Genomic DNA, 27,432 nt, shown 5'->3' on the forward strand with positions numbered 1-27,432 from the left:
GCTATGAGGATAGATTGGGTAAGAGACCCCCCTCCCTCCCCCCACCCCCCTCCCCAAAAAAATTAATCATTACTTTTTTCATTTAAAAATTTTCTTGGAGTATATTATTAAAAGATACGCATCGACTACAATGGCAAAGAAAGAGAAAAGGAAAAAGAGACGATATACCTCCTCTCGAATCTCTGAATAGGGAATCGTTGGAGAGTGTAGAACGCATGTCATGGGTACTGGAAAGTGGGAGTAAAAGAGAGAAGAGAAATATTTCTCGCGTATCACTGAACGAGACGCATTCAAATCGAAAAGAAAGAGAAATGCAAAAAAAAATAAATTATTTTTTAATTCTTGAAATGGAAATTAATCTGAGAGTACAGAAAGCATGTGTTGACACGATACGCACCTGGTACCTAGGTACCTGAGACTGGGATGCCTGCTACATCCGTACCACTACCGTCCGGGTCACAACTGGTGAACCCATTGCGTCGTCGGCACGGGGAAGAGCGATCGTCGATTCGATCGATCGATCGGCACGAGCCGGTACCTGCACAATGCATTCGGCCTGAGAAAGCAGCACTCGGTTCTCAGAGTCGGTGTGTGGATGGGTAGCTCGTGAAGATCTTGGGAGAGATCATCTCGCGCAGTGTCTGAGCATCAGAAGGGGGGAGAAAATACAAAGGAGAAAAAATAAACAAGAGAACTGGTCCGTGGCGTAGGGTCGGCGGTAGAAGCTGGTTCTAGAAAGCCCTTTGACTTGCTATCGTAGTACGTCGAGTGAGCTCCTTTTGAAAGAGCGGAGCGTAGGGCATATACCGGTATGATAACATGATAATGCGAGATTCTTGATTCTTTACAATAGATAATGGAATGAATAACCCGCTGGTAAGCAGCTTTGGAATAAACACTTGATTTTTTGTTCTATACGTAAGATGCCATGATATGATACCTTGGATGAATAGAATTGGTCTCGCAGCTTGGATTGGGTTTGTTTTGCTATTCTTTCCCGATTGTCACGATGCACGAATTTAAATCGTCATTATCGTCGTCATTATCGTCGTCAAAACATCGTCGTCAAAACACCGTCGTCAAAACATTTCCTCTCGCTTATTACCCTATCACCCATTTCTCCCTTCAGATGCAAACCATCAACCAACCAACCTCGGCAAGCATTAAGCGAACAAATAAATAAGCGAACAAATAAACAAACAAAACAAAAATGTCCGCATCATCATCATCATCAGACTACCCCCCTCCCCCCTTAAGCCCTAAACCCCACACCCCCCTCGAAATATCATCCCCCCACCACCCCCTTCCCCCTTCTCCCATCCCCGCACGTCCCCCGGCAGTCAGTCCAAGAGCCCACCAAAGCGCACAACCACCACCACCACCACCACCACTACCAACCAACCACAGCGCCAACCACACCACCACCACCAGCGCCCCCACCCCCTCCTCCCCACCCGCCTACCGCCTACCTACCTCCCACCACCACCTAGGCAGCAGATCGCCCTCCCGCAAATCAACGCACCGCAACGCACCGCATCGCAACGCAACCAAGACCAAGACCAAGACCGAAACCTCCCCCGAAAAGTGCACATCCTGCTGCTGCTGCTGCTGTGGGAATTACTGCTCCTGGCACTGCTGCGAAGGAGAAATCCCCGACGGGGCTCGAGAGGAAGGGTCGGGCTTGTAAGGCGGCGGCGGTAGGAGCGCCTGCGATGTGGTGCTTGCTTGCTTGCTTGCTGGGGCGCGGGCTGGAAGGTGTGGTGTGGTTGTGGTTGTAGTGGCTGCTACCGTACCTAGGTAGGTGCTTGATTGATTGATTGGTTGATTGTACTGCGGGAGGCTTGTGTGGGATGGGATGGGAGCGCTGGAGAAAGTGTGACGTTTTGGATTTGGTGATTGGTGTTTTTGGGTTCCTTTTTGAGGGAAAGGAAAAGGGAAAAGGGAAAAGGGAAAAGGGAAGAGGGAAAAGGGAAAAGGGAAAGGAAAAGGGAAAAGGGAAAAGGGAAAGGAAATGGAAAATTCAAGCAAGCGAGTAGATAGATAGATGGGTTTTTTTTTTTCTTTTCTTTTTTTTTTCTATTTGTTCAACCGTTTCGTGATTTTAGCCTGGGGAGGCAATACTGGGTTTATTACGTAGGAGGGGGATTGGGTTGCATGGGCGACTTTTTTTTTTTTCGAAAAAAAAAAAAAAAAAAAAAAAAAAAAAAAAAAAAAAAAATTCTGGTCGAGTGCTTTATGACATTATGCGTAACATTCCAAGTTGTCGGTCGAATCAAAACGGCCCTGTGGCGGATGCGCGTACACTTCCACCTGCTTGACGACCTCGGGGTCCTCCTCGAAGATCTCCATGGCGATCTCCATCAGCGAGGGCGAGACATCGAGGGCCCGCCCCTGGTGGTTGGAGAGGAAGATGGCGGGGGCCTTCCACGGCTCTGCGCGCGTCTTCGATGGTCTCGATCCCCTTGGAGAAGATGGGGAGCGGGGTCAGGCTTTGGAGCCCGCGGTCGTAGTCCCAGGTCGTGTAGGCCCAGCGCTGCACGCTATCCAGGTTGACGTTGGGAGGGTATCGCATCGCATCGCACGCTGCCGGGCGTGGGTCACCCGCAGAGTTGACGGTGATCGCTATAGCCTTGGCTCCCATCTGCTCGATTTCTTGGAAGATATTTACGTACGCCGCTATGTTGTTCAAGACGCTGATCTAGGATTCGCGATCAGAAGAAAGGGGTTCCATAAAGACGATTCTCGTCAAGGAATGCACCCAAGGTACACCCGGAGTCATAAACCTGCCGGGATTGAACTTGATCGGCCGTGACTCGGGCGTTTTCGATTTCGCTCATGGAAAGGTCAGTGGTTAGAGCAGGCTAGCGCTAAGTGAGCCAGCCCCTAGTTTCCATAGTTATGCAATACCCGTGGGGATAGACTGGGCTGTTTCTGGTTACCATATAAAAAATGCCTTCATTTCCAGCACAGCACCCCCCACAAGCCCACGCTCAGCGACGGGACTGATCATACCGGCGCTAGCGCAGGGACTGATGAAAAAAGGGGCTGAGAATTTGAAGCCGAGAATGCTCGTCCTGTTGTTCTCGTTAGTATACCTTTGGTATCTTAGAGTTGGAGAAGAAACGGGCCACGGACTCCAGAGAAGACTCGAAGTTCATGATAATCAGTCATAACGCGTGGCCAGAATCGGAAACGATAGAATGTCTCGAGGTTGTTTCAGTAGGACCATTCTCCTGCTGCCCTATACTGGAACTGAGTATATGTTTCAACGTCCAAGGTCTTTCGCGCAGCCCATTCGAAGTCTGCCAACACTCACTCACAAGACCTCTCTCTCCATACTTCGCTTAATATCAAAAACAGCCAAACAAACATCCGATCACGTAATCAACAATCAGCTGAAAGATCTGTAGACTCTTCATCACGTGCGCCAAAGCCTCAGGGTCGTTATCGGTGCGGTCTGCAACAGAGCTGTAGTATTTGATCGACTCGAGATCTTTGTATTCCCCAATATTCCACTCCTTTGGCTTATTGATCATTCCAATCTCCTGCCCCTGATACATAAACAGTGTGCTCGTCATAGCACACATCATGCCTGCCAACATCCTGGCGCTCCTCTCCCGCCATCCCGGCGCATCGGATGCATAGCGTGAGGCCGGACCGGCCGTAATCGTGGTTCTCGCAGAACGCCGCAGATCGCCGTCGTCAAGCCATCGGTACCTTCGATGCAGCTTTGCCATTTGCGGATGACCGTTTTCATGTGTGGGAGGACCCACGGTTCGTACCCGTGTTTCTGTATTCGGCCCTGCCCGAGATCTACCAGGTCGAATTGGAAGACCGTGTCCAGCGGCCTATTTCCAGATCCTACGTATCGAGGGACGTGTGCCGGATCTGGGTGTGCGGGAGCTCGCCGACAGTCACCGTGTCGTGTTTTGATAGGACGTTGGTATTCATCTCACGGAGGAACTCGTGCATGCGCGGGCCGCTGCAGAAGAGAGAGCTGGCGGGCTGTTCGAAGATCTTGAGGTCTGTGATGGGTGCATCGGGCAGTTCGAAAAGAAAAAAAAAAAAGAAACAAGAGGTCTTTAACGCAGTAAAGACTACAGAGAGATACGGAACCCACCCTTCCACCTATTAAGCCAGGAGGATACTTCTTCCTGCATAGATACAGCAGCATGGAAAAGGCTCATTATATCGAGAGGAAGAAGCGAATCTGGGGTAGAGAATAACACTGGGTCATAGCTATGAAAAGAGATGTGGCACGTCGTTGGAATTCTCGCTGAATCTTTCGCCAAGTCCAATATATGTACACGTGACATCATTCACGTGACATACACACGTCGTCTTTCTCTTCGGATACGGCACAATTGCAAGCAGGCTGAGCGTCGGTGAATGCTTTTGCGACAGAGGGTAAGACGAGTATATCCTCGATAGAAGATGCAGTCTCGTGGTTTCTTGCTCAACCTTCGATGCCACTGAATTTACTACACATGCCGAAGACCTGCAGTATTTGCGGGTTGATATATACCTATCCAGCCATCTTTATCACGACCCACAAGTCATGATCATGTACACCATATATGATCGTCCCCTTGTGATATCTCAGCAGGCGCTTCCAGCCCCGTTCCTAGCATGCCGTCTTCAGACTCAGCCTCGTGCCTTTGGCCACCTCTCCGGATCTCCAACTCGCCCTCCCAACTCCCGGAGAAAGGTCAAGATATGGCGGCTCATCCTCCCATCCTCCCATCGTGGGCAATTATCTCACCCTGGATCAATTCCTCGAGGAGTCCGCTCATCTCTTCACCGTTCCTCTGGCGAAAGATGACGGAGGGATGAAGCTCTGGGTCTTGGTAAATAAGACTTTGCCAGTAGACCAGAGACCAATCCTATCATCTTGTGAGACGTTCAAAAAATCGGGCTGTACTTGCGGATGAGAAGGGTGAGCTGGAAGACGTGGTACTTCACCCGGTTGCGAGCGTATCCTGTGATCCGGGCACAGAGGAAGAGGGTACGGGAAACGGATGATGCAATAATCGAGAGAGAGGCTCAAGACGTGGCATGTTAGTGAAGGGGAGATCTGCGTTGGCAGTATTCTCTATTCTGATATTGGGGATGGGTGTTACGCAAAGTCGGAGTGGCAACCGGCGGGCAGCAACTCGCATTTGGAGTGCCCGGGCTGTCAACGAGGGCAGGATGCCGGGCAGGATCACCGCCCGACACATTGTCATGCTCGATGCTGATCTGGACGAAATTTGCGAGATTGACGAGCGTCTGTGACGAGCTACCCCCTCTGGTTCGGGATCGACTGCAAAGTCGGAGAAGAGAGCAGGGGACGCTGCTGTTTCTGCCCACAGTCAAGCACATGCGTTGGCATCATGCAAAAGGAGGTTGTCTGTGCGAGCAGATGTCGCGCAATTCACGGGGAGGCAAGACAAGAGGTGTCGTGGTCACGAGAAAGGGAGAGACATAGAAACGAGTGTGGGCCGTTGGGGCCGACGATATTACAGCGACCCTAAGCCCTAAGACGGTGACGGCAAGAGGAGATAACATTCTCCGCATCTTGAGATTGCTTCCCGGGCTCGGAGCACACGACCCGAGTGAGCAGGAGAAGACAAAGTTATCCGACGACTTACAGCGTGTGATCAAGACTGCCCAGTTCGAAGCCAGCAAGTGGGAACGGGAACTGGAGAGGGTACGGCTGTGGGGACCCCTCACTACTAGCGATGGAGCTTCTTCGGCGGATGAAGGATGTTGAGTAGTGACTCGTTTAGCGCGAAGATGATGGCATTTCCAGTATCGCTTGGTATGGAAGATGGAGATCGAAATGGAGATGCCAACGAGAAGTACGGCCGGTGCTAAGCCGGTGCTCTTGACCCAGGGTGGGCCGAATTCTCTGTCGGCTGACCTGGCTGGCGCGCGGGTTGACGCATAGGTAATGATGGATGCCCTAGAGACAAGACGACGGATTGGGCTGGTTGGGGACATTGATGGACTCGACGCGGATAAATGCCAAAAGGGCATAGATGGCACGTCAAGTTTGTCCGCCGATCTCGACCGCAGTCTCGACCGAAGGCAGTCCAGTCCAGTCTAGTCTAACCCCTGAGCGACCGGACTGTTGTTCTTTGTGCCTTCCTCGTTACTCCACAGCCTGTCATCTGATCATCTACCGAGGCTAGATTGTGCCCTACTCATGGAGATAGGTGTTGATGATGTTGATATTGAGTAATAGTCTTCTCCATCCCTAAAAAGCACTGACTGACTGACCGACTGATTAGCCAACTAGCTAACCAGCTAGCTAACTAAACCAAATAAATACCTGGGTAACTAACTGGGTAGCTCAGTAGGTAAAAAGCCCATTAACTCAAGACCTGATTGGGTAACTAATCACCTCCCAAGAGCTAGGTAAGTCTTCACTCGTCTACCCTTGGATTCTGCCCCCACACTCCAACGTTTGTATAAGATAGAACCTCTTCTCCCTATCATCTTGTCGCCCCAAATATTCTCTGTCTACTGGGCCTCATTCGCAAACGTCTCTGGAGATATACTGATTGATCCTCAGAGTCAACATCAACATCAACATCCACATCCACATCCACATCCACATCCACATCACCCATCACAATAAATACACATACCCAAAACACCTTCCTGTCCAATCAAACAAGTACCCAAAAACCCCTTCGGTATCGTCGATTCTGTCATGTCTATTTTAAATACCGCCCCGACTCCTCCTGTTCCTCTTCTGGATACAGAAACGATAGCCTTTCCTGCCGATACTAAGGCTGGCGCAGAGGCAACGGCAACAAGTCCGACGTTGCTCCTTGGATTCTCCCAATCCGGCGCCTCCAATAGACCCCCCCAATCCGGCGCCGATGACCCAGATCATCATGATCCGCATGCCTCGAAGACCTTATGGCAGTGTGTAAGTCTGTATAGTCCGTCAATTTTCTGGTCCATGATCTTCTCGGCCTCGCTCATCATGGAGGGCTATAGTCTCGCGCTCGTGCCCTCTCTCTTTGCTCAACCTTCGTTCCAAAAGAAGTTTGGAGAGCCTCTTACTGCTCCTCAAATTGGTTATGATGTCTCGGCGGGCTGGAAAACCGGACTCAACGTTGGTCCTATCATCGGCGAACTCATTGGTCTCTTCCTGAATGGAATCTGTTGCGACAGATATGGTTACAAGAAGACCATGTTCGTCTTTATGGGCTTCATGGCCGGCTTCAATCTCATCACCTTTTTCGCGGGGGATGTCAAAGTCCTTTTTGCGAGCCAGCTGCTCTCTGGAATCCCGTGGGGTGTCTTTCAGGCCATGGCGCCCGCATACTCCTCCGAGATCTGCCACACGTCCATCCGTCCCTACGTGACCAATTTCGTGAACTTTTGCTGGCTCTTTGGACAACTGGCTGCATCTATCGTGCTGCGCTGTTTCGTCAATTATGATGGTCAATGGGCATACAGAATTCCCTTTGCAATCCGTAAGTCGCCACTGCCCCCTCTGTTCCCCTGGCGAGCAAGTGAAGTAAGTGCTAACCAGCTTGACTTTTCTAGAATGGGCTTTCCCAGTTCCAATCATGATTCTCGTGATTTTTGCGCCCGAGTCTCCCTGGTTTCTACTTCGCCAGAATCGCGACCAAGATGCCGTCAAATCCTTGCGACGTCTCGCCTCCAAGGAATATACCACAGCGGACGCCCAACGCACGCTGGAGTACTACAAGCGGACAGACGAGATCGAGAAGCTGGCTTCTGCTGGCACTGCGTACAAGGACTGCTTCACTGGTACCGATTGCCGCCGCACGGAAATCTCCGCCATGGTCTGGGTCGCCCAATCGCTTGTTGGAAGCGCTTTGATGGCTTCTTCGACCTACTTCTACACGCAAGCTGGTGTTGACACCGAAACGGCCTACAACCTGACGCTTGGTGGCTATGGAGCTGGAATGGCCGGTACTATAGCCTCCTGGGTCATCACAGGATATGTCGGACGCCGAAAGCTATATGTTTGCGGATCTAGCATTCTCGGTCTGCTCCTTTTAACCATTGGCTGCAGCGCATTCTCCGACTCCAAGGCTGCGCACTGGACCACTTGTACCCTACTCATCGCCTATACCTTGGTCTACAACCTCACCATCGGACCGACATGCTATACTCTGATTTCCGAGATATCCTCTACTCGCCTGAAGGCCAAAACGGTAGTCATTGCGCGCGGCTGGTACAACGTCGGAGCCATCCTGGTCAACATCTTGGCGAACTACCAACTCACACCCAAGGCCAGTGGTGGATGGGGCTGGGCGGCGAAGACCGGCTTCTTTTACGCAGGAACCTGTCTCTTGATGGTCATCTGGCAATTCTTCCGGCTGCCGGAGCCCAAGGACCGGGACTACGCCGAGTTGGACATCTTGTTCGAGCACAAAATCAGTGCCAGGAAGTTTGCGAGCACGATGGTGGACGTTTCCAGGAACGCCATCGTTCCCGGTCAGCGGAGAAGTTCGAGGGAGAAGGACAGGTCGGCGGCGCCTGTGGCGCCCGTGGAGCTTGAGAACGTTGACAAGAACGTCGCGGTTTCCAGCAGTGGCTAGGATTTTCGGACTTTGATCTCGGATTTGAATTGGGTTGAGAGTGGAGTTTTTAGATTCGAGTTCGGGTTTGAGTTGAGGCTGAGAAGAGCTGCTGCTTTGTTAATGAAATCCGAACTCAGATTCCAACTTGAATAATGAAGGTTTGGGATTGAAAGTAGAGTGGATCGGTCTGAGGGTTTCATTGGCAGATCTGAGTTTTTGAGAAGGAAAGGGAGAGGGAGAGGGGGGGAAGGGCGGTGAGCTTGAAGGTCGATGGACGAGGAGAAGCGGAAGAGGAACAGGGCGGCGGACGGTGTGGTGGCTTAGGGGCGAGGGGGGGGGGGGGCGAGGGGGCGAGGGGAGGATTGTATTGGAACCTTTCTGTAATTCTACATTCCATGGAATTGACTTTTCATAAAAGCTCTGAATGACTTATTATAATCGACTTTTACCTTGACTTCCCTCTCTCTCTCTCTCTCTCTCTCTCTCTCTCTCTCTCTATAATTCCGAAGAGAAAAAAGTGTATTCCTGTTCGCGCACGATGGATGGATAGATGGGTTCGGTGCGTGAGAAAGAACTAAGCAACCAGATCAACGGAAAGAAGCGAACAGCACAGCACAGTAAGGACGATCTCTCGCTTGCGGCATTTTTGTATATACCGGTATGTGATATGATAAATAAAGGGCTCGCTTTTGAATTTTCATCGTCTATTTCGAGAGGATAATAGCATTTTGAAAGGATAATTGTTTACCGATGGTGACCTCAGTTGAATTCTTCTAGGCTTAGGAGATGAGTCATCCATCGGTCGGCCTTGAGAGATTTTATTTTTAGCGCTAAGCTTCTTATCTATATCAGGTAGTACCGGTAGGTAGTAGTATTTCATTGTCTCAGGTTCGAGGAAAAGAGGTATACCGGTTCGAAAAGGAGGATTATCGAATTAATTGTTCTTTATATACATAGAAGAATACTTCTATATATATATATATATTTGGTCTTATACTATTCTTGATATATAATCCTGATTGAAATAATCAGACTGTATTTGAGAACGTGTTTAATTTTTTTGAATAATAGAATGAAAAATCGTCAATTTTTTCAATCCCGGTTCTGATTATGGGCTAGATAGTGGAGAAGCACCCAAAAAGAGCTGTCCTAGAGAAGCCCGACAAGAAGGGCTGGACCTCATGGTCCTCCTAAAAAAAGTGCAAAAAAAGATGGGTGGAAAGCTCGCTTGTTGTTCTAGCTACTGGGTGTGTGCCCTCTTATAAAAGTTGGCCCTCTCTCATGTGGCCCTCAAGGCTCTGGCAGGAAGCATGGCAGGCAGGGAGGGTATTTACAATAGTTATGAATCCAGTAATTCGCCCGGTGGTGACGCGGTAGAGAAGTTGGTCCTTTGCCTGGTATTTGGAATATATTATCAGTCCTCATCGTCTACGTCGAAATAAAAGCCCATCGCCCATCGCCTTTCCTCATAAAGACGGGGTAAAATGGCCATTCATCTATTCGTTCGCTCGTTCCGCTTTGATTGCGTATATATTAAAACTGCTATTAAAATACTGCAAAATAAGCGAAAAATACGAGAAGTCGGACTTTTATTTTTAAAAAAAAAAAAAAAAAAAAAAAAAAAAAAAAAAAAAAAAACGTATATTACTTTCAACATTTGTTTACTAGTCAATACTTTTGATAAAACAACAGATTAAATCATTTATTTTCGATCTGTAAGATGTTGAGTTTGATTAAGGCTTTAATTGTTAAGATGTTCGCAATAGATAAGTAAATTTAAATTATTTAAGATAGTTTTTAATTATATTTTCGTTGTATTATGATGTATTAAATCACCATAAATGAATGCATCTTTATATTTTCAATTCACGTTTATAAAGTAAAGTTTTCTAAGCATATTAATTTTGTATATATATTTTTTTATATAAATAGTTGTTGTTTAATAAATGGTATACCGTTACTGTCCCGCCTTGGTGGTGCGCCAGGTCGGGATTTTTTACAAATTATATTCAAGGTAACCGACGATTATAACGCAAACTCACCACTTCTATATTATATAAACAAATATAAGTAAAGTCCTAACTCTTTGTATCCACCTTAGCTCCTTTACGATTAAATAATTAGCTTAATTTAATCACTGATCAGTATTGGATCGCCAGTAGCGAACGTTCGTAACTTCGTAACAACGTGCAAAGCACGTACCTTCTTGCAATTACAAATCAATAAAGAAAAACGGCACTTGATTTCTGTTTACTTTCTAGCGTTCAAGAGAGCTGATTCCTTCTATTATACGATTAATAGGGATGACGTGCAATAGCTATATACTAGGTTTTCTATCGAAGTTGAGGGTTCCTTAAAGCAAGCCACGCTAGGCGAAGTATGCTTATCCGTGCCTAAGATACCCGAAACGGCCACATTACCTCCAACTGCCTCGGATCGGTAGTAATGTACCGACAGGTTTCTTAAGCTAGATTATCATTATACTACTCTTATGCTATAGACTTAGTATTGTTTTTATAGCTGAATAAAAGTGATGCAAAGCTAATACAAAGAAGGGTTGGCCGTATACGGCAAACTTACAGTATTATACTGCCGCTTTTTTCTTTATTACGTAGTATATTACCGTTTTCATTTAGCGTTATCACCGGTCCGGCAACGCGTCATTACTTGGCTCTTTAGATTAGATTACGATTATATTAGCTATAATTTTATACTGTGATTTTAATACTGTTTTTCTAAGGCAAGTTGCTTTATTACTTTTGATAGTGTTTGCGGCTCGAGGGCGAGCTTGATTCGAAAAAGGGACGTATCTAATAAAGCTAGTAGCTTATATTTATTTTATTTATATGTTTAATACTATTGTCAAGCGCTTCCGATACGTGAATGCATTACGTGTAAAGCAGTATATAAACGAATAGTTAGTTCCTCTTTGAGCCATCACCATCGTTACATACATACATATATATAAAACACATTCGAATATTATTCAAACGTCTTTCTTACTTCTTCTTTTTCACTTTTGATTCTATTATAATTATATTCTTATATATCTCTTGGTTCGCAGTCAGGTAAATTCTAGAGCTTTTCCTTCTACAATACTATTAGAGCGGACTCTTTTGAAGTCCGAAATACGATGCGAAATTACTACGTCCCAGGCGTAAATATTACCCCTCGAGGATAGGGTAACCAGGGGGTTCAAAGTGGAAACTGAACTTTTGAGGCACCCTCGAGGGGTAATACTTAGGCCTGTACCGTGGTATAATACGTATCATCTTAAACTTCAATATATCGGATCATCATTTTACGTAGTAAATTATAAGTTTAGCGAAGGCTTCCCCATAGCTGAACGGGTGCTAAGCATCCGAAAAGAGTATTCTTATAAGGTATTTGTCGGACCACTGCGACCATTGAGGGCCGGGCACGTGAGCCGGGCACGTGAGTATGGCACGTGCACCCGTGGTTCCTGCCCTCTTAGGGGACAGCCCACAACTGTAGGAATAGAATCAAACATCCAATACAACACAACAATCACATAGATTGGTTTATCAAACCTCCTTGTGATATACCAACACTGATCTATTCCTGTCAGGCCTGACGTGGTATTCCTGTAAGGTATTACTGTTACGCATAATAAAGGCTCGGGTATCTCAGGCACGGATAAGCATGCTTCGCTTAGCGTAGCATACCGGCAAGGGACCCCCAATTTCTTTGTAATTGCTACTAGATACCTACCGTATTCTCGTGATGCCTTTCAATCGTATAGAAGGAATCCACTCTTTCGAACTTTAAGAAACAGACAGAATCCGGATACCATTTATGCCTATTGTTTTGCAATTGCAAGAAGCTACGTGCGCGGCACGTTAGTAATACGAAGTTACGAACGTTCGCTACCGGCGATGCGATCCAACACTGATCAGTGATTGACGAAGCCGTTAATCACGGAGAAGCTAGTTTCAACTCGAAGAGTTGGGACTCTACCGATACCTATTCATTTAGTATAAAGGTGGTGAGTTTGCGCTATAAGAAGCCTGTAACCGCAAGGAACCCACGTCACATATACACCGATCTCTTATACTCTTAGGTGATTCCGAATTAAGTCACCTACCAATACAAATTTATCAATGCTAGAAAGTCACGCCAACTACATATAGCAAACATGCAAGCAGATCAAGCAATCGGAAATCCAATATAACGTCATAAACGCTTTTATATTGTGGTGGAGCTTATGCCTTGTATTTGTATTGTCTCTGTATCTAGTACTACTACCGTACCTGGCCAACGACGACGGATTTCTGAGCCTGTACGTGGCGCTGGCTACGAACCTGCGATATTCTTAATAATTTTCGTAAAGCCGATCAGAAAACGCATCTTTTTTCAGAAGGTAATCGAAGCGATACACTTTAATGCTAGCCGTATTTTTCGTATTTGCCGACGGAACGAATGACGAAGTACTATAATATACTTTTTTGTGCATAACTCGAACCCGACCTTACCGACTAGCTCGATGACTTCATTTGACGACTGAATTCGACCCTTATTTTTTCGAATCCGATACGATAAGCGGTATTTACGATCGATTATATAAAAACGCTAAAAGAACGAAGTAAATACGGTAGCGGCTTAGCTTTCGGAACTTTCGGGATTGCTATACGATAAAAAAAACCTTCAGCAAAAGCCAGCTCGAAGACGCTTATAAATATAATCGATTATAAATATAAAAGGTCTGACGAAAAGGGAAAAAGAGAAAAGGATCTTAATCGGATATTGGATTAAATAATCGTAAAGACGGTATATTAAGCTGCTAAAAATTAATGGCAATAGAAAGCGATCGCAGCAACTAACACTTAACTAAATTTGCCGTTAATAAAAAGCATTAAGATATATTAAAGCGCAATACCGCGGGATTAAAGGCCCGAGACTTTATATCGATTTGGTTTTCTTTTTACGGGTTTCTATTTTATCGGTATACACGGACTTTGTAATTAAAAAACTATTCAATTGATTAAAATACCATATGCCTTTGCGAAGTGCTTATAAGTGGGACCCAATGCCGGCAAGCCATTATACCCTTAAGAAGGTGGTAAGTCGGACTCCTTTTAGGACCCGCAGCAGGTGTTAAAACAATACTACTACTTCTATTACTACTACCGTACCTGTCGCCTATGTTGCGTGGCTAGGTCACGTTCATACGCCTAATATAGACGAGTGGTTAGTTCCTCCCTGAACCATCATCAATATAATACAATATACAATACAAACAGCATATATTTGAATATCACTCGAACTTCAGTTTTCCCCTTCTTTTCACCCTCGATTCTATCATTATCATATATCCATATATCTTTTGATTCGCAGTCAGGTATATGCTGGAGCTCTTCCCTCCGTAATATAAATCCCTTTTCTTTGCCAATATAAATTATTATTCTTGTATTAGCTTCGGCCCTCTCCGCTCTTTCCAACTTGCCGCTACATTTGCAATCAAGATAAGAAACAAATCAAGCACGGCTTTCGTAAAATAAAATAAAATAAAATAAATATTTGTTTTTTTCAAAACAAATATTATATCGGCTTAAGCGCATTAAAAATTCGCAACTAATAAAACCAGATTTCTAGCCATTGCTGATCGAGTTGGAAACGATGTTTTCTGTAATTCTTATAATAATTAAGACCGATAAAACTATTCAAGAAGTTTGATCATACGTAAGTTTTTCGGTCGTTGTAAGATCAAGGAAGTCTTGGGCTCTTATACTTATCGCTTAAATATTCTTTTCGAGCACGATAAGCCGAATGATAGCTTTCATACAAACCTTTTTCGATCTGTTGACCCTTTTTTAAGTTAATAAAACCATCGTCTTTTTTCCGTAGCTACCGGTATAAATGCTAATAGCGAAAAGCTATAGGCGGTAAAAGTGTGACGATCTTAAGCGATTACCTAAGGCATTCACGGGAGAGCGTGGGATCACATGGAGCTCAAGAACATCTCAAGATAATGACTTAGAATCAATAACTACTGAGAGTAGAGGTTGAAGGGAGCTGTGAGGTACTACGTATATACAGGAAGGTTGACTGTAGTCAACCTTGGTGCATGGCGAACCTAAGAAAGCGCCAAGAGGAAAAGAAGAAGCGAGGGAATATGAAAAGGAAAAGAAGGCGCTAGCTAAGGGAATTGGCGCTGGTGGGAATATCGCCTAGGAGACCTGGCGTGTTATCACAAAAATTTATTCTCGACTTTCAGAGAGCTGAAGCCAAAGGCTTCCAATACCGGTACCTGATTCTTTAGAAAGGATACAACCTCGAGGATAAGTTTTAGAAACCTCTTTTTTACGTATTCAACGCACGGTCTTTTATTCTAGAATCCGAGAAACGTTTTCTTATCAAACTAAAACATATTGGAGCAAAGCTTATTTCCGGTAAAAAAAACGCTTAATTATTAACTTTCTCCGAAGGCCGAAGGACCGAAGGAGTAAGGAACAAGGAAGAGAATAAAAGGGACTATTTGTAAAGGGGAGGAAACAATAACTACGTAATTCGGCTACGGAATGCGAAAGCTAAGGAACCCTCGGACCTCAATAATAAACATATCTCCTCCTGTACTTAAGTATCTCTTCATTCCTCGTACAAAATTTAGGTCTAATCCGAAGCCCTTGCTCTCGCACCGTGGTACAGGCTCAACTCGATTCAAGTCAACACGCTGTGCTGCTATCTTAAATAATGAAGTTCCAGATCTTCGCCTCGGCGGCTATCTGCTTTCCGCTTTTGGCTTTCGCTTGTCTCCTTGAGTACGTACAGTTGAGTTTCATGAGACGCTGACTTTCATCATGTCGTTTTTGGAACGTCATATCTCTTCTGATTTGAAAGACTTCAAGGAATATCAGCTTGGTTAGTACTCTGCTCACCGTTCTGTAGGGAAGAGCTAGAGGGCTTGCCCATGAAGGTGATCCGTCGCCAGACCGGCAACACTAGCATCGAAATCGGAGCCGGAGACCGCTACAAAAATGGAAAGATCGCACCGCGAGGCGTCGGGTCATCCACTGAAGCGCTGACGAGCATCTTGAACGTCAATGAGATCGCGAGTGGTCTGCGCGGTCTCTCAAGCGTGTACGGCGTCCCGCTGTTCACGACGCCGTACAAGACCTTCAACGGTGCTTCGATCACTGGAGTCCTGCTTGGAGGTGGTGATGCAAAGTGTAACGGTGCCTACCGGATGTAAGTCAATTCCTGCTTAGGGATACCTCGTTGATACATACTTACTTATCCTTCTCGGAAAAAAACAGTTACCTCAACGGCGGCCTTCACGCCCGCGAGCGCGGTAGTCCCGACGGCATCCTCCTCTTCGCGGGGGACCTCCTCTATGCGGACAGACACAACCAGGGCCTGACCTACGGCTCCAAGAGTTACACGGCTGAGCAGGTCAAGACCGTCCTGGCGGCCGGCATCGTGATCCTGCCTCTCATCAATCCGGACGGCGTCGCCTGGGACCACTCGACCAACAGCTGCTGGCGCAAGAACCGCAACACCCGCTCCTCGACGGGCACGGATGCCTCGGTCGGTGTGGACTTGAACCGCAACTTCGACTTTCTGCATGATTACCGGACGGCTTTCGCACCGAACCTCCCACGGTCAGTCGCTTCCGATGATCCTTCTGCGGAGAATTTTCACGGTACGTGAACTTTGCTACCCTTGAACCTTTTGATCCATCCTGCTTTCCCATGTCAGTATCAGCTCGGGACAGATAGATAAAACTAAACACGTCCCATCCCATGCCAGGACCCAGCGCCTTCTCCGAGGCCGAGACTCTCAGCATGAAATGGGTAATGGACACCTTCAGCCGTATCCGATGGTTCCTCGATCTCCACTCCTACGCCGGCACCGTCATCCACAGCTGGGGCAGCGACGAGAACCAATCCGAATTCCCCAGCATGAACTTCCAAAACCACACCTACGATTCCGTCCGGGGCATCTTAACCGACACGCCCGGTGTCGGGACAGGATACGGCGAGTACTCCCCCGAATCCGAAAGCAGCATCAACATCGAAGGCGCCCGCCGCATAGCCGCCGGCATGAGCGCCGTGGCCGGACGCACCTACACCTCCCTCGCGAGTGCGGCTTTCTACCCGACGTCTGGCTCCAGCGACGACTATGCCTACTCGCGCCACTTCGTCGACCCGTCGTTGAACCTGATCCACGCGTACGCGATCGAGTTCGGGTTTGCGAATATGGCGGAGGGCTGCCCCTTTTACCCGACGGCTGCCCTGCATAACGACAACATGAAAGAGGTGGGCGCCGGCTTGATGGATCTGGTGCTGAGTGCGACCGAACTGGGACTCGGCGATGCGACGACTTGTTAGGAGGGTGGGTGAGGAGATGAGTGTGGCCATGCATAGATAGGTAGGTAAACTCACCTTTAATTGCAAATACATAATGGTGAGAATTAATAAATGAAATTAAATCGCCATTATAATTTTTTATTATTTTTCCGTAATAAACTCAAGATTAATAACGCTACCTTATATTGTCGGTTCTTTTAAACTCGAGGTTTCTTATCATAAAGGCTCTTCTTGCGAATCTCTTTTTAAGTCCAAGCTTGCTAAAAATAAAAATTATTAAAAAACTTGTTATACGGAAAAAAAAGGCGCGCGATATAAACGATACTTTTACTTCTTCGGCTTTCACGATCCTTTCAGCTTTTAAGGCCGAAAATAAGCGGGGGGGCTACGATTCTTTACCTGTACGCGGTGCCCCTTACGAACCTTCAGCTCTTTTTCTCTCTTTTTCTTGCGGTAAAAAGAAAAATAAAGAATTTAAAAAGCAGAAATTGAATTATCGATATGCGACGTCTTTTCGAAAAGATATTTTTTTTACCGGCGGTTCCGAACCTCTTTTCTTCCTTTTCTTAAATACTACGCCGATTACGATTTATACTTAACGGGCATATCGATTAAAAAGGTTAAGAGGATTTACGATAAAAAAAGAACGGATATAAAAAATAAGATAAGAAAAGCTTAATTCGATTAATCGAAAACACGGTATTGCGCTTTTGAAAAAGCGTTTTGCAAAATATACCGGCTTTACTTAAAAGCTACGAACGCGAGCCTTTTTAGCGAAGGAAAACGATGTTTATATTATATAAATCGAAGCCGCCCGTAAAGCTATACGTATTCGATAGTTATTAAAAGAAAACTCTACGCATAGCATTATAAATTGCTTTTAAAAGGTTTATAAGTGTTTAGCTATTTAACGAAATCTTTTCCTTAACGTGGTTTTAACTTTCGATTAAATAGGCTTTATATATAATTCCTTTACTTAGCACGTCGCCGTACCTTATTAAAGGTCCCCAAGGTCTAATTAAGCATTGCGTTTTGGATACCCGCCGGACGTTAATAAATACAATAACAACAACAATAGCAACGCCGAAATAAGCAAAAAAAAGAAATATGTATCAGCGTAACATGAATATCGATACGATGATTAAAGCTTTTTACCAAGCTTAAGATGATAAATTGATAACGAGAGAAAGTGGCTTTGCAAGCATGGTTCAGAACTTCGTTGCTTAAGCAACTAATAATCTTTTAGAGAACGCTCGAGTTTGCTTTTTGAAGTTGAATCGTCGGTTACGTTAAATTTAATTCGAAAGAATTGACCGACGTGCTGTAGCAAGTCGGCACCACCAAGGCGGGACAGTAACGGTATACCACTTATTAGATAACAATTATTAATATAAATAAGGAAAAAAGAATTATATGCTTAAAGAACTTTGTTATATAATCGTGACTTAAGAATATAAAGATGCATTCATTTGTGATGACCTGATACATTAAAATGTAGTGAAATTAGACTCAAAAACTATCTTAAAGGAATAACAAATTGTACTTAAATCAATTTCAAAATTAATACCGTGTATCTTTCTATACAAGAATCATTACGATATAGTAGTTTGTTTAATTATCTATTTATTATAAAGGAGCAAATTCTACCGTCCCGCCTTAATAATGCCGACTTGCTATAGCGACTCGATCAATTCTTCCGAATTAAATTTAAGGTCACCGACGATTATGCCAAAGTGTTTCTGCGAAATTGGTTCTATAATATTAATTACATAGCGTGGCATGCTTTCACCGCAGCGATTACAACACCGATATGGCGACTGCGCAAATTACGCTCGTTTAAAATGTCTTTTGAAAAGGCTATCGCAAGAAGGTAGCGTCGTAGCAAATATGAAAAAAAAAGGGGGGGATGAACGGAAGCGGAAAGAAAAGGGGAGGAGGAAGTAGAGGAGGGGGAAAAGCTTGCAACTCGAGCTTGCAACTTGAACGTTCAAGGCTCTTCATTGCAACTTCGATTTATAGTACGTAGTAGTACGTAGTACCGCTACCACGGTACAGGCGTGATTGTTGCACCCTTGAGGCTACGGAACAGGGGTTTTCACCAGGGAAAATACAGGAGGATCTTCGACGGGGTCAAGGTACGTAGATCGGAGAAAGCCTCCTATTAGATCGGGAGTATAGCAAAAGTATATCGAACAGCTTTAAAATCCAATCGATCGGTACCTACCGGTCCCTGTATTTCAACGCTGCATTTTTCCCACCTTTTCCTTTTGTCTTTTTTTTTTTTTTTTTTTTTTTTTTTTTTTTTTTCACAGGAAGCGTGGGATTCGATTCGGTTTAAACTACCTACCTACCTACCTACCACCACTTCCCTAGATAGTAAAAGCACAGGCTAACATTCGAAATTATTTTTTCTTTTATTCTACGTTTCGGAGTTGTTAATTAAGCTTGAGTTTTAATGCGAAAAAAAAAAAAAAATTAAAAATTTCTATGCAGCAGCAGCAGCTATCTACCTACCTACCTACCTACCTACCTAGTAACTATACTCTACCGTGTATACCTACCCACCCGCCCTTCTAAACCACACCCTGAACCGTACAATCATTCTAAGCCGTTTATCTATTTTACATAGCATCCAAAGCAAACACTTCCCTCTTCTTCTGAATCAACTCTTATCCACCCCAAGTAGGTAAGAGTTCTCGCCTCTCTCCTCTCCAAACTGCTCATCGATCATGTATGTATTGTTGCTACACCCACTTCCTGATATCATACCACCTACATGTCCTACGTATCAGAGTATCGCATCTTAGGGCTTGGCCTGGTCCATTTATTCGTTCATTCACATCTTCTCCTGGGTTCATTCTTCACCTGATTCCACGGTCTTTGCCTTACATCCACTATGCCGATCATCCTAGGGACTATGATTCATAATTACTAGGGTGAAGATACTGCTATCCTCCCCTTCATCCCCTCCCCTTCCCAGCATCCAAAATACCAAAGGCAAAATGAATCCCGGCTCAATTCCTCCGCCCTACAACTCCACCGCCGCCCCTCAACGCCAACCTCCTCCCCACGTTCCCAAAACAAACACAGCTGCAGAACAGCACGCTTAGGGTCCAGATCCCCGCCTCCAGCGTCTCCCGACTCAGGCCCGGCCCGCCGAGCACACCTTCGAGGTAGACGCCGCCCGCCTGATGCGTCGCGTTCAATGCCGGGATCCCGAATGGCTTGGTCGTGCCGGGCAGGACCGTCGTCGCGGGAGAAGGCACCATGCCTGGGTTGGAGACGAGGAGGGCCGTGGTGCCAAAGAGGCCAACGAAGGAGGAGAGGATGAAGCCGGAGTAGGATCGGTCTAGGAGGTACCAGAGGACGGGGTTGACGAGGAAGAGGGTGAGGGATGCTTGGAGGGGAGATGACCAGGGGAGTTTGCGCTGGTCCTGGGTCAGTATGTATATTCTGATGAGTCTGAAGAATGGGAGTTGAAGACAGGGAAGTAGAGGTTTATGTGATATAGGGGTCTGGTCCAGGGTAGATGGAATAAACATACAATCGCGTAAGCAATGCCCACAAAGGCCCCGACACTCCTTACAACAGGCGTCCAGTCCGCCCCGAACACGCCTCCCTCCCTCTCCTCGTGCTCCACCTCGGTCCCCATCCCCTTCCTCCCTAGATCCACCCTCTCCTCGGATGCAGGGGCGAGAAACAGCGTATCCACCCACGGCATCAAGCTTCCCAAGCCCACGCCCGCAAATCCCCAGAACACCAGATACCGCCAGTCATTCTGCAGCTTGATGATGCCTTCCACCTGGAAAGGCGCGAGCTGGTGGTCATCGTGGAGATGTCTCACCAGTGAGCCGTAGCCCATGCCGATGCTGAATAAGAGCACACTTCTGAGCGCCAAGGCAAACACCATCGCGCTTTTCCGCGGCGGAGGGATATGTGGTTGTGATTTCCTCCTGTGCCATTGTACACTCCCACTCGCACTCTCAGCTTCCTTTCCGTCTGTATTCAGATTGGACGGCAGAGAGAAGAGAGAAGCAGACGAGAGGCCTGGCGTCCGCGGCGTCTGCGCACCTGTCCCCCACGGCGTCACGACCTCACTCCCAGCCTCGCCGTTGTACCCCGTCGGGCTGTAGATACCCAGCAGCGTCGAGCTGGTCAGGTTTAGGAACGATTGATTGCGGGAGGGGGACCCGGAGGCCTGGAGTTGGGGGGAGGGCGGCTCAGCAGCGCGGATTGCATCGAAGGGGCGACGGGGTTTCGGACGTTGGATGGGCGGGTGAGAGAACTGTGAGGCCATTGTAGTGGTGGTTGATGGCAGTGTTGACACTGGCGATGGATACCTGTTGGCCCGGTTCCCGCAGCAGAATGAGAGATTGTCGGCAGAGGTATAGATTGATGGATGGGTTGATGGGTTGATGGATGATGGATGGTGGATGATGGATGATGGATGATGGACCGGTCTGGTCTGGTCTGGTCTGGTCTGGTCTGGTCCGGACACCTCTGAGCTACCTCGGCGCTCGTTGCCTCGGCACGCCAATCCTGGCGAGCACTTCCTATCAACGTCAACAATAGTCAACGTCAACAACAGTCGTCGATGTTGCGAGGTGGGAGGTGGATGTTGATTTTGGATGATGGATGACGGATGATGGATGATGGATGTTGGATATTGTTGGGGAGCCAGGAAGCAGTTGGTTTCCGTGGGGACCAGCACCCATCGACATCGTCAATAGCCAGCCCATCGACGTCGTAAACAGATGGGACCCGTCGGTTGGCCGGCTCGGGCTGTGCCTGCCGTCACATGGGAATGATATCATTCCTGGGATGGCACGTGGTCCAGCACGTGGTCTGGCATGGCATGCCAAGCATTCCGGCCTGGAACGATTTCTCGATTGCTCGATTTCTCCTTGGACACGAGGACAACCAACGTCAAATGGAAAATGAAGCTATTCGCAGATTTCCAAAAAAAAAAAAAAAAAAAAAAAAAAAAAAAGGAACGAAAGTCCGGATTGTGAGCGATGGCTATTTCTTAGATTGAGATCTTAAGGTCGGTCCCTGTTCGCGTCGCTTTGCAAAGTAAGAGCTTCGTTACCTACAAACGCGTTTGTAGCCGTTGGAAACAATTCTAATCATAGGTAATAGTCAGTGCACTCACTGACTTGTATCCTGCGGGCTCTCGGTAATAGTCAAAGGCAAGCAAATGTCCCAGGTCAGCAAGAACCCAGTTCAATTATTTCAACTTATATAAGAAATAACTTAGCAACGAATAATGCTATATTATTCAAAACTAAATGCATAGATCGGCGTAATCGAGATCTTTGAAAGTTTAATTAAGTATGAAAACTTTTTATTGAAAATATAATAATTCATAAATTAAATAATACCTGATTACTAATTGAATTTGATTGAAAATCAAATATTTTATATTGGAAATTTTATATTTTTTGATATTAATCGTATCTTATATTAAAATTTAATATAAAAATTTGATATTTCAAAGACATTTAATTAAGCGGACTCATGCAATTTGTTTTCATTATTATAGCTTTCATAATCATTATTTTATTTAAGTTATAAATATAATCGAAAAGTTGATGTTCTTAAATTTTTCGCTAAATTATCCGAGCTTTTTTCGCTCTTATAATTGTAATTTTTGCGTGATAAGTATTATTTTACTTATTTTAATGATAAAATATGTAATATTTTTTTATAAATAAAATATAATTCACTTACCTCGATTCGTATATCTAATTTTTATTATTATAGCTTTTCTCCCTATTGACTTATTTTAAATACAAATCGCGATTTTCGATTCTTTTCGATGAAGAAAAGAAAACATTAGTTTTTTTTACGATTTGCAACTTGAATAAATTAATAATAAAAAAAGCTATATTATTAAAAATTGAATGCATTAATCTGCGGAATTGGGCTATTTAGAAATGTTAAATTTTTTAATATCATAGCTTTATTTGTCATTAAGTTATTTCCAATACAAGTTGAAATAATTGAAATGGAACACTTGCTTGCCTTGACTGTTACCGAGAGCCCGCAGGTTACAAAGTCAGTGCACTGACTACTAGGTATAGCGGTGGCGATCATGAATGCTCGCGTCAATATTTTGTTGCCTCTGGCCTCCGGCACGAAGCACCTGGACCTGGGCATCCAACTACTACCGGAGAGAATCGTCCGTGACAGACAGATCCGAGTGATACGTGTTGTTCCCAAGTCCAAGCGGCACACGGAAATTTACGCAAATCTCGCTTCGATTCCAGGCCAAACACCATGCTATCGAGCCGCACGGAGCAATGTGAAATACGCGACTGAGGAGTAATAGCGTACGGAGTAACCTCCTTATTCCATATACCCAGGACTAAAGAGTCAAGACCCTTTTTGAGTTCAGACCAAACGACCATCAGACCCCGTAGACGCTGGAGAAACACATGAATATCCGTAGCCTTGCGGAGTATCTTCCGTAGAAAAAGTACTTATATCTCTGTAGAATCCTTTGAAAAGGTTTCTCTCCTCATCAGTCACTCATTCATTCTTTACTACAGTCACACAGTCTTTACTACAAACATCAAGTCTTGTTCTATAAGCATCCAGTCTTTACTACAAACGTCAAGTCTTCTTTTACAAGCATCCAGTCTTTACTGCACACATCCAACCTCGATCATCAACTTCCCATTCATCTCCCACGGCAAGTCGTTTCTATCAATCTATCAACATGATTTCCATCAACGCTATCGTCGCCGCCGCTATCCTCGCAGCTTCTGTTGTGACAGCAGCACCGGCTGCCGAGCTCATTGCTGTAGCACCTGCCGACGCGTTGGCTCCGAGAGCAGAGCGAACCATCAAGCTTTGCGTCCATAGACGCTGGTTTAGCTGCGTAAACGATGCTCCAGCTCCTCCCAATTCTTGCGGTCAGACTCCTCTCCTCAAGCCCCCGTCTTTTTTCTTTTCTCTTCAAGAAACCCAAGCTGACCAGATTCAAGAGAACATGAACTACATGAGTGGAGGAGACATGACGGATGCGGTCAGCTCTCTCGATACCCGTGGCTTCAAATGCACCTTCTTCGTGTAAGCCCTTTCCTTGTTCCTGTCCTTTTCCTGTCCTTTTCATTACCTATGCACGTCGCCGAAGATAGGTAAGCTGACCGAGACAACCTCCCTAGTGATGCTCATTGCCAAACCGAGAGCGGATCTTTCGAGTTCACTGGTAGCCTAGGCAACCTCAAGAAACACACCGGACTTGAGTACTATCAAGATAAGATCTCCTCTTACATGTGCCAGTAGAGAGAGTGGCTTCTTAACTGGATTAGGAAGGGTTAGGTACGGAAAGGGTTTGAAAGGGGAGTTGGCTGGTATCCGGAAAGAAAAGAAAAAGAGATTTTAGAAACAGACAAGCTTTGAATGGAAGCTCCTCATCAACTCATGCTTATGTTTGTTTATTTCTGAATTCCCTGTTGATCGTCTAGTTATCGATCCGGTACCCCTGTTTTCTAACTTACAATATACCATGTTACAGGCGTAACTATTACCCCTTGAGGGTGCCTCAAAAGTTTAGTTCCCGCTATCAACCCCATGGCTCCCCTACCCTCAAGGGGTAATACTTACGCCTGGGACGTAGTGAATGAGACCTGGGTTTCCTTGGCGGCCTTCCACCAAATCCGTGGTTAAGGGGCTTCGCTTCACAACGGTCACGTGCATAAGGCTGTCCTTCGAAGCTATGTACGAAGTACAGGTATCTATGTAAGACTATATACCTATCAAGTCCCAGAATATAAGAATAAAGAGTCGCTTACGAATTTCTCTCGATACCCTACGTGTAAGAGCGAGGAGCTCATAACAGATATCAACAACTGCCATCGCTCGCTCTCCACGTACACCTCTTCTGCATTGCCCCCCCCCCCCCCCCCCCCCCCCTCGCCCCAAAAAGCCCAAGTCACCAACCTTCTTGCTGATATTGACTTTTTCCGAAGTGTTGGCACTTCGTTGTGGTGCGAAAAGCGGTTTTATGCATTCATTATAAGATCGTTAGTACCGTAGCTCCCAGGCAGAAATCGGTGTGGTCCAAAACGTTGCTCAAAGAGATGTATCACGTTCCGAGATAACTTGCTCGGTATGCCATATGTATTCTGGTTTCCGTCCAACTGACAATAGTTCTAAGCGCTGGAGGCGCCGAGGCTGAGTAAGGCATTGCCGATGGGCTTCACGCCCTCGCTTAAGCCCCTATTCGACTTTTCAGCTCCACAGGGCCCGAGAAAAATGGCTGACTGAGATTTATTCACAACAGGCCAGCACGGATGTGGCGTTCTGTGACCGTACTGAGTTACCGCCTGCGTTCGATGATTGAATAATACACCCGCATTGCAGATACATTCGCGGAGAGGCATTGGTTGAAATGCCCTCCCTTGGCGAAAAGCTGAGGATCCCCCCAGTCAACGTTGGCCATCAGGCAAATGGCTGATATCAGCAGCGCATGGAGGGCTCAACAACAGTTTACATATCTACTTCCATATATATTCGAGTATCAGTACCCCAACTCCGCTGTAAGTATTTTTCATTCAAAGAACCAGACGTAAAATCCACTCGCTACGCAAAAAAAAAAAAAAAAAAAACGAAAAAACCAAAAACTTCCTCCTTGACGCTAGCTAGCGGATCTATTACCAGACTCCAAAAACTCCACAGCTTTCCTCACTTCGAGATGCAACCGACGTTCCCTCTCCCAAGTCGACCACTCTGCTACCTCTGCGGCAAGCCTTGCCGCGACGACATCACCAAGAGCTCCAACGCCAACGGCCACTGCGGCCGGCCGTATTACTACTGTAACGACGGGCACGACCGCAAATTCATCACCTTCGACGACAGCATCGGCATTGCCACGGGCAACCCAGCCTGCGCGTGCGGCCACGCCAGCCGCCGCGGGCTCACCAATGGCCCGCAGGGAAGGGAGTTCTTCAGCTGCCCCGTGGGTGCCTGCAGAGGACCTCCAGCCTCTCCCGCATCATCAACAGCAATGGTAAAGACCGTTCCCGCGGCCGCGATCTGTTCCTATGGAGGCCCAATGTCGGGAGGTCAGGGCCCTGCCCGCCGCAGTACGTCTGCGTGGGCTAGAGAGGACCCCGTGCCAGCTGTCCGTGACCGTCGTCTCAGCACCCGGTCGAGCAGCTCTCCTTCTTCTGCGGACGGCATCATCATCAGCAGCAGCAGCAGCAGCCTCTCTGCTGCTGCTGATGGCGGCAGGTCGGGGTCATCATCACCCTCGTCTGCCTTGCAGGTCAGCAACTACGTGAACGCTATCGAGTGCTCTCCGGCCAGCTCTGAATCTGTTGCCCGGTCAACCACCATGGTGGCAGACGATTCAGCGCCGCCGTATACTGGTATTGTAGCGACATCGACTGATAATGTTGGACGAGAATTACTTCGCGCACCTTCCAATCCTCCGGTCGAGATGAAATATGCACCATCCGCTCCATCCTCAGAATCGGATGTTGGCGCCAGTCGGTGCGCGTGCTTTCTCTCCTGCTTTGGTCGGCAAGGTTAGGATATTCGTTTGATATCCAGTTAAACGCGCTGAGGTCCGTACAGGACTCGGATGGTGTGACGTGGATTCATAAATGAGATATGTACGACCTTCAGAATAAGACCCGGGAGAGATTTCTGCATAAGGATAGCGATGGTGGCCTTGATGTGGATGCTGGTCAGCACTTAATCTGTCATTACGTAGGGTGGAGCGTAGTGTTTACTTCCGATTCTTGGGGGCGGCGGGTCTCTTTGTCTATTTGTCCTCCTCGATCTTCGCGTAATTCGTGCCCCGTGCCGTCCGTCATGTTTGTTTTCACGATATTCCGCATCAAAGACTCAAGTCCATACTGCTTTCACGCTATAAATAGAAGGTGACTGCTAGCATTCTACATTACTGTATACATCACCGTTACGTAAATCGGTAGTAGGTACTTCTAGACTGCGAATCTATATTAGCCTACCACACATACGTGATCCACTGCACCACCACTTGCATCCCGTCCATTCAACTCACCCGTCGTGGCCTCAAGCAAAAGGCCGTACTATGAGCACAGACTACCTACCCTGCAGGAGGTTCTAAAATCTTTCCCGTGATGTGGAAGAACCAAGCTCTCCAGACTCTTCCACTCAAACCTGTTCATTGAGTCCACCTGTCTACTTCCCTCATCAACCAACCCACTTGAGAGCGGCGCCGAATCCAACAGCGCTATCTTTCTAGCCCCTGGAGTCCCTACCCGAGTTTTAATCTGATCTACTTGTTTCGCCTTCACTTGCCCTTGAAGTCCCGACCCGAATTCTTCATCTGATCTATCTGTTTTCGCCTTCGCTTATCATAACCTCAATTCACAACTTCATACATATCACTCACATACATATATATATATACATATATATATAAATATATATATATCCATGACCCAAGAATCCCTTCACCAACCAACGAAGGCAAATTAATGAACCAACCTAACCCACCCCTATTTACCTAGCCTGTATATTCCATCTTCTCTCCCTTTCCCTCCTCTCCCTCTCAA

At 46.3% G+C, this 27,432-nt stretch overlaps 7 protein-coding genes across 7 annotated transcripts; 5 read left to right on the top strand and 2 right to left on the bottom strand.

The window, feature by feature from the left end:
* Positions 1-2,272: 2,272 nt before the first annotated feature.
* L3040_007823 (uncharacterized protein) lies at positions 2,273-3,158 on the bottom strand (the record flags this gene model as incomplete). The annotated part of the gene is made up of 4 exons (XM_066154713.1): positions 2,273-2,698; positions 2,784-2,832; positions 2,940-3,074; positions 3,136-3,158. 4 exons carry the CDS (start codon positions 3,156-3,158, stop codon positions 2,273-2,275), a joined length of 633 nt encoding a protein of 210 aa, XP_066010616.1.
* A 1,951-nt stretch (positions 3,159-5,109) lies between these two features.
* Positions 5,110-6,280, top strand: L3040_007824 (uncharacterized protein; the record flags this gene model as incomplete). Its single annotated transcript, XM_066154714.1, has 4 exons — positions 5,110-5,266; positions 5,505-5,689; positions 6,198-6,219; positions 6,273-6,280. The coding sequence occupies 4 exons, from the start codon at positions 5,110-5,112 to the stop codon at positions 6,278-6,280; spliced, it is 372 nt and encodes a 123-aa protein (XP_066010617.1).
* A 417-nt stretch (positions 6,281-6,697) lies between these two features.
* L3040_007825 (uncharacterized protein) lies at positions 6,698-8,570 on the top strand (the record flags this gene model as incomplete). The annotated part of the gene is made up of 2 exons (XM_007296376.1): positions 6,698-7,472; positions 7,546-8,570. 2 exons carry the CDS (start codon positions 6,698-6,700, stop codon positions 8,568-8,570), a joined length of 1,800 nt encoding a protein of 599 aa, XP_007296438.1.
* Positions 8,571-15,263: 6,693 nt separating this feature from the next.
* Positions 15,264-16,900, top strand: L3040_007826 (uncharacterized protein; the record flags this gene model as incomplete). The annotated part of the gene is made up of 4 exons (XM_007296375.1): positions 15,264-15,331; positions 15,459-15,758; positions 15,827-16,212; positions 16,320-16,900. 4 exons carry the CDS (start codon positions 15,264-15,266, stop codon positions 16,898-16,900), a joined length of 1,335 nt encoding a protein of 444 aa, XP_007296437.1.
* Positions 16,901-19,893: 2,993 nt separating this feature from the next.
* L3040_007827 (uncharacterized protein) lies at positions 19,894-21,176 on the bottom strand (the record flags this gene model as incomplete). The annotated part of the gene is made up of 2 exons (XM_007296374.1): positions 19,894-20,307; positions 20,424-21,176. 2 exons carry the CDS (start codon positions 21,174-21,176, stop codon positions 19,894-19,896), a joined length of 1,167 nt encoding a protein of 388 aa, XP_007296436.1.
* Positions 21,177-23,600: 2,424 nt separating this feature from the next.
* On the top strand, positions 23,601-24,169 carry L3040_007828 (uncharacterized protein; the record flags this gene model as incomplete). Its single annotated transcript, XM_066154715.1, has 3 exons — positions 23,601-23,796; positions 23,869-23,953; positions 24,049-24,169. The coding sequence occupies 3 exons, from the start codon at positions 23,601-23,603 to the stop codon at positions 24,167-24,169; spliced, it is 402 nt and encodes a 133-aa protein (XP_066010618.1).
* A 1,411-nt stretch (positions 24,170-25,580) lies between these two features.
* Positions 25,581-26,420, top strand: L3040_007829 (uncharacterized protein; the record flags this gene model as incomplete). The annotated part of the gene is made up of 1 exon (XM_066154716.1): positions 25,581-26,420. The coding sequence occupies one exon, from the start codon at positions 25,581-25,583 to the stop codon at positions 26,418-26,420; it is 840 nt and encodes a 279-aa protein (XP_066010619.1).
* Positions 26,421-27,432: the final 1,012 nt, after the last annotated feature.

The sequence above is a fragment of the Drepanopeziza brunnea genome (assembly GCF_022702325.1).
Source record: "Drepanopeziza brunnea f. sp. 'multigermtubi' strain 214-2 chromosome Unknown ctg14, whole genome shotgun sequence".
NCBI lineage: Eukaryota > Fungi > Ascomycota > Leotiomycetes > Helotiales > Drepanopezizaceae > Drepanopeziza > Drepanopeziza brunnea.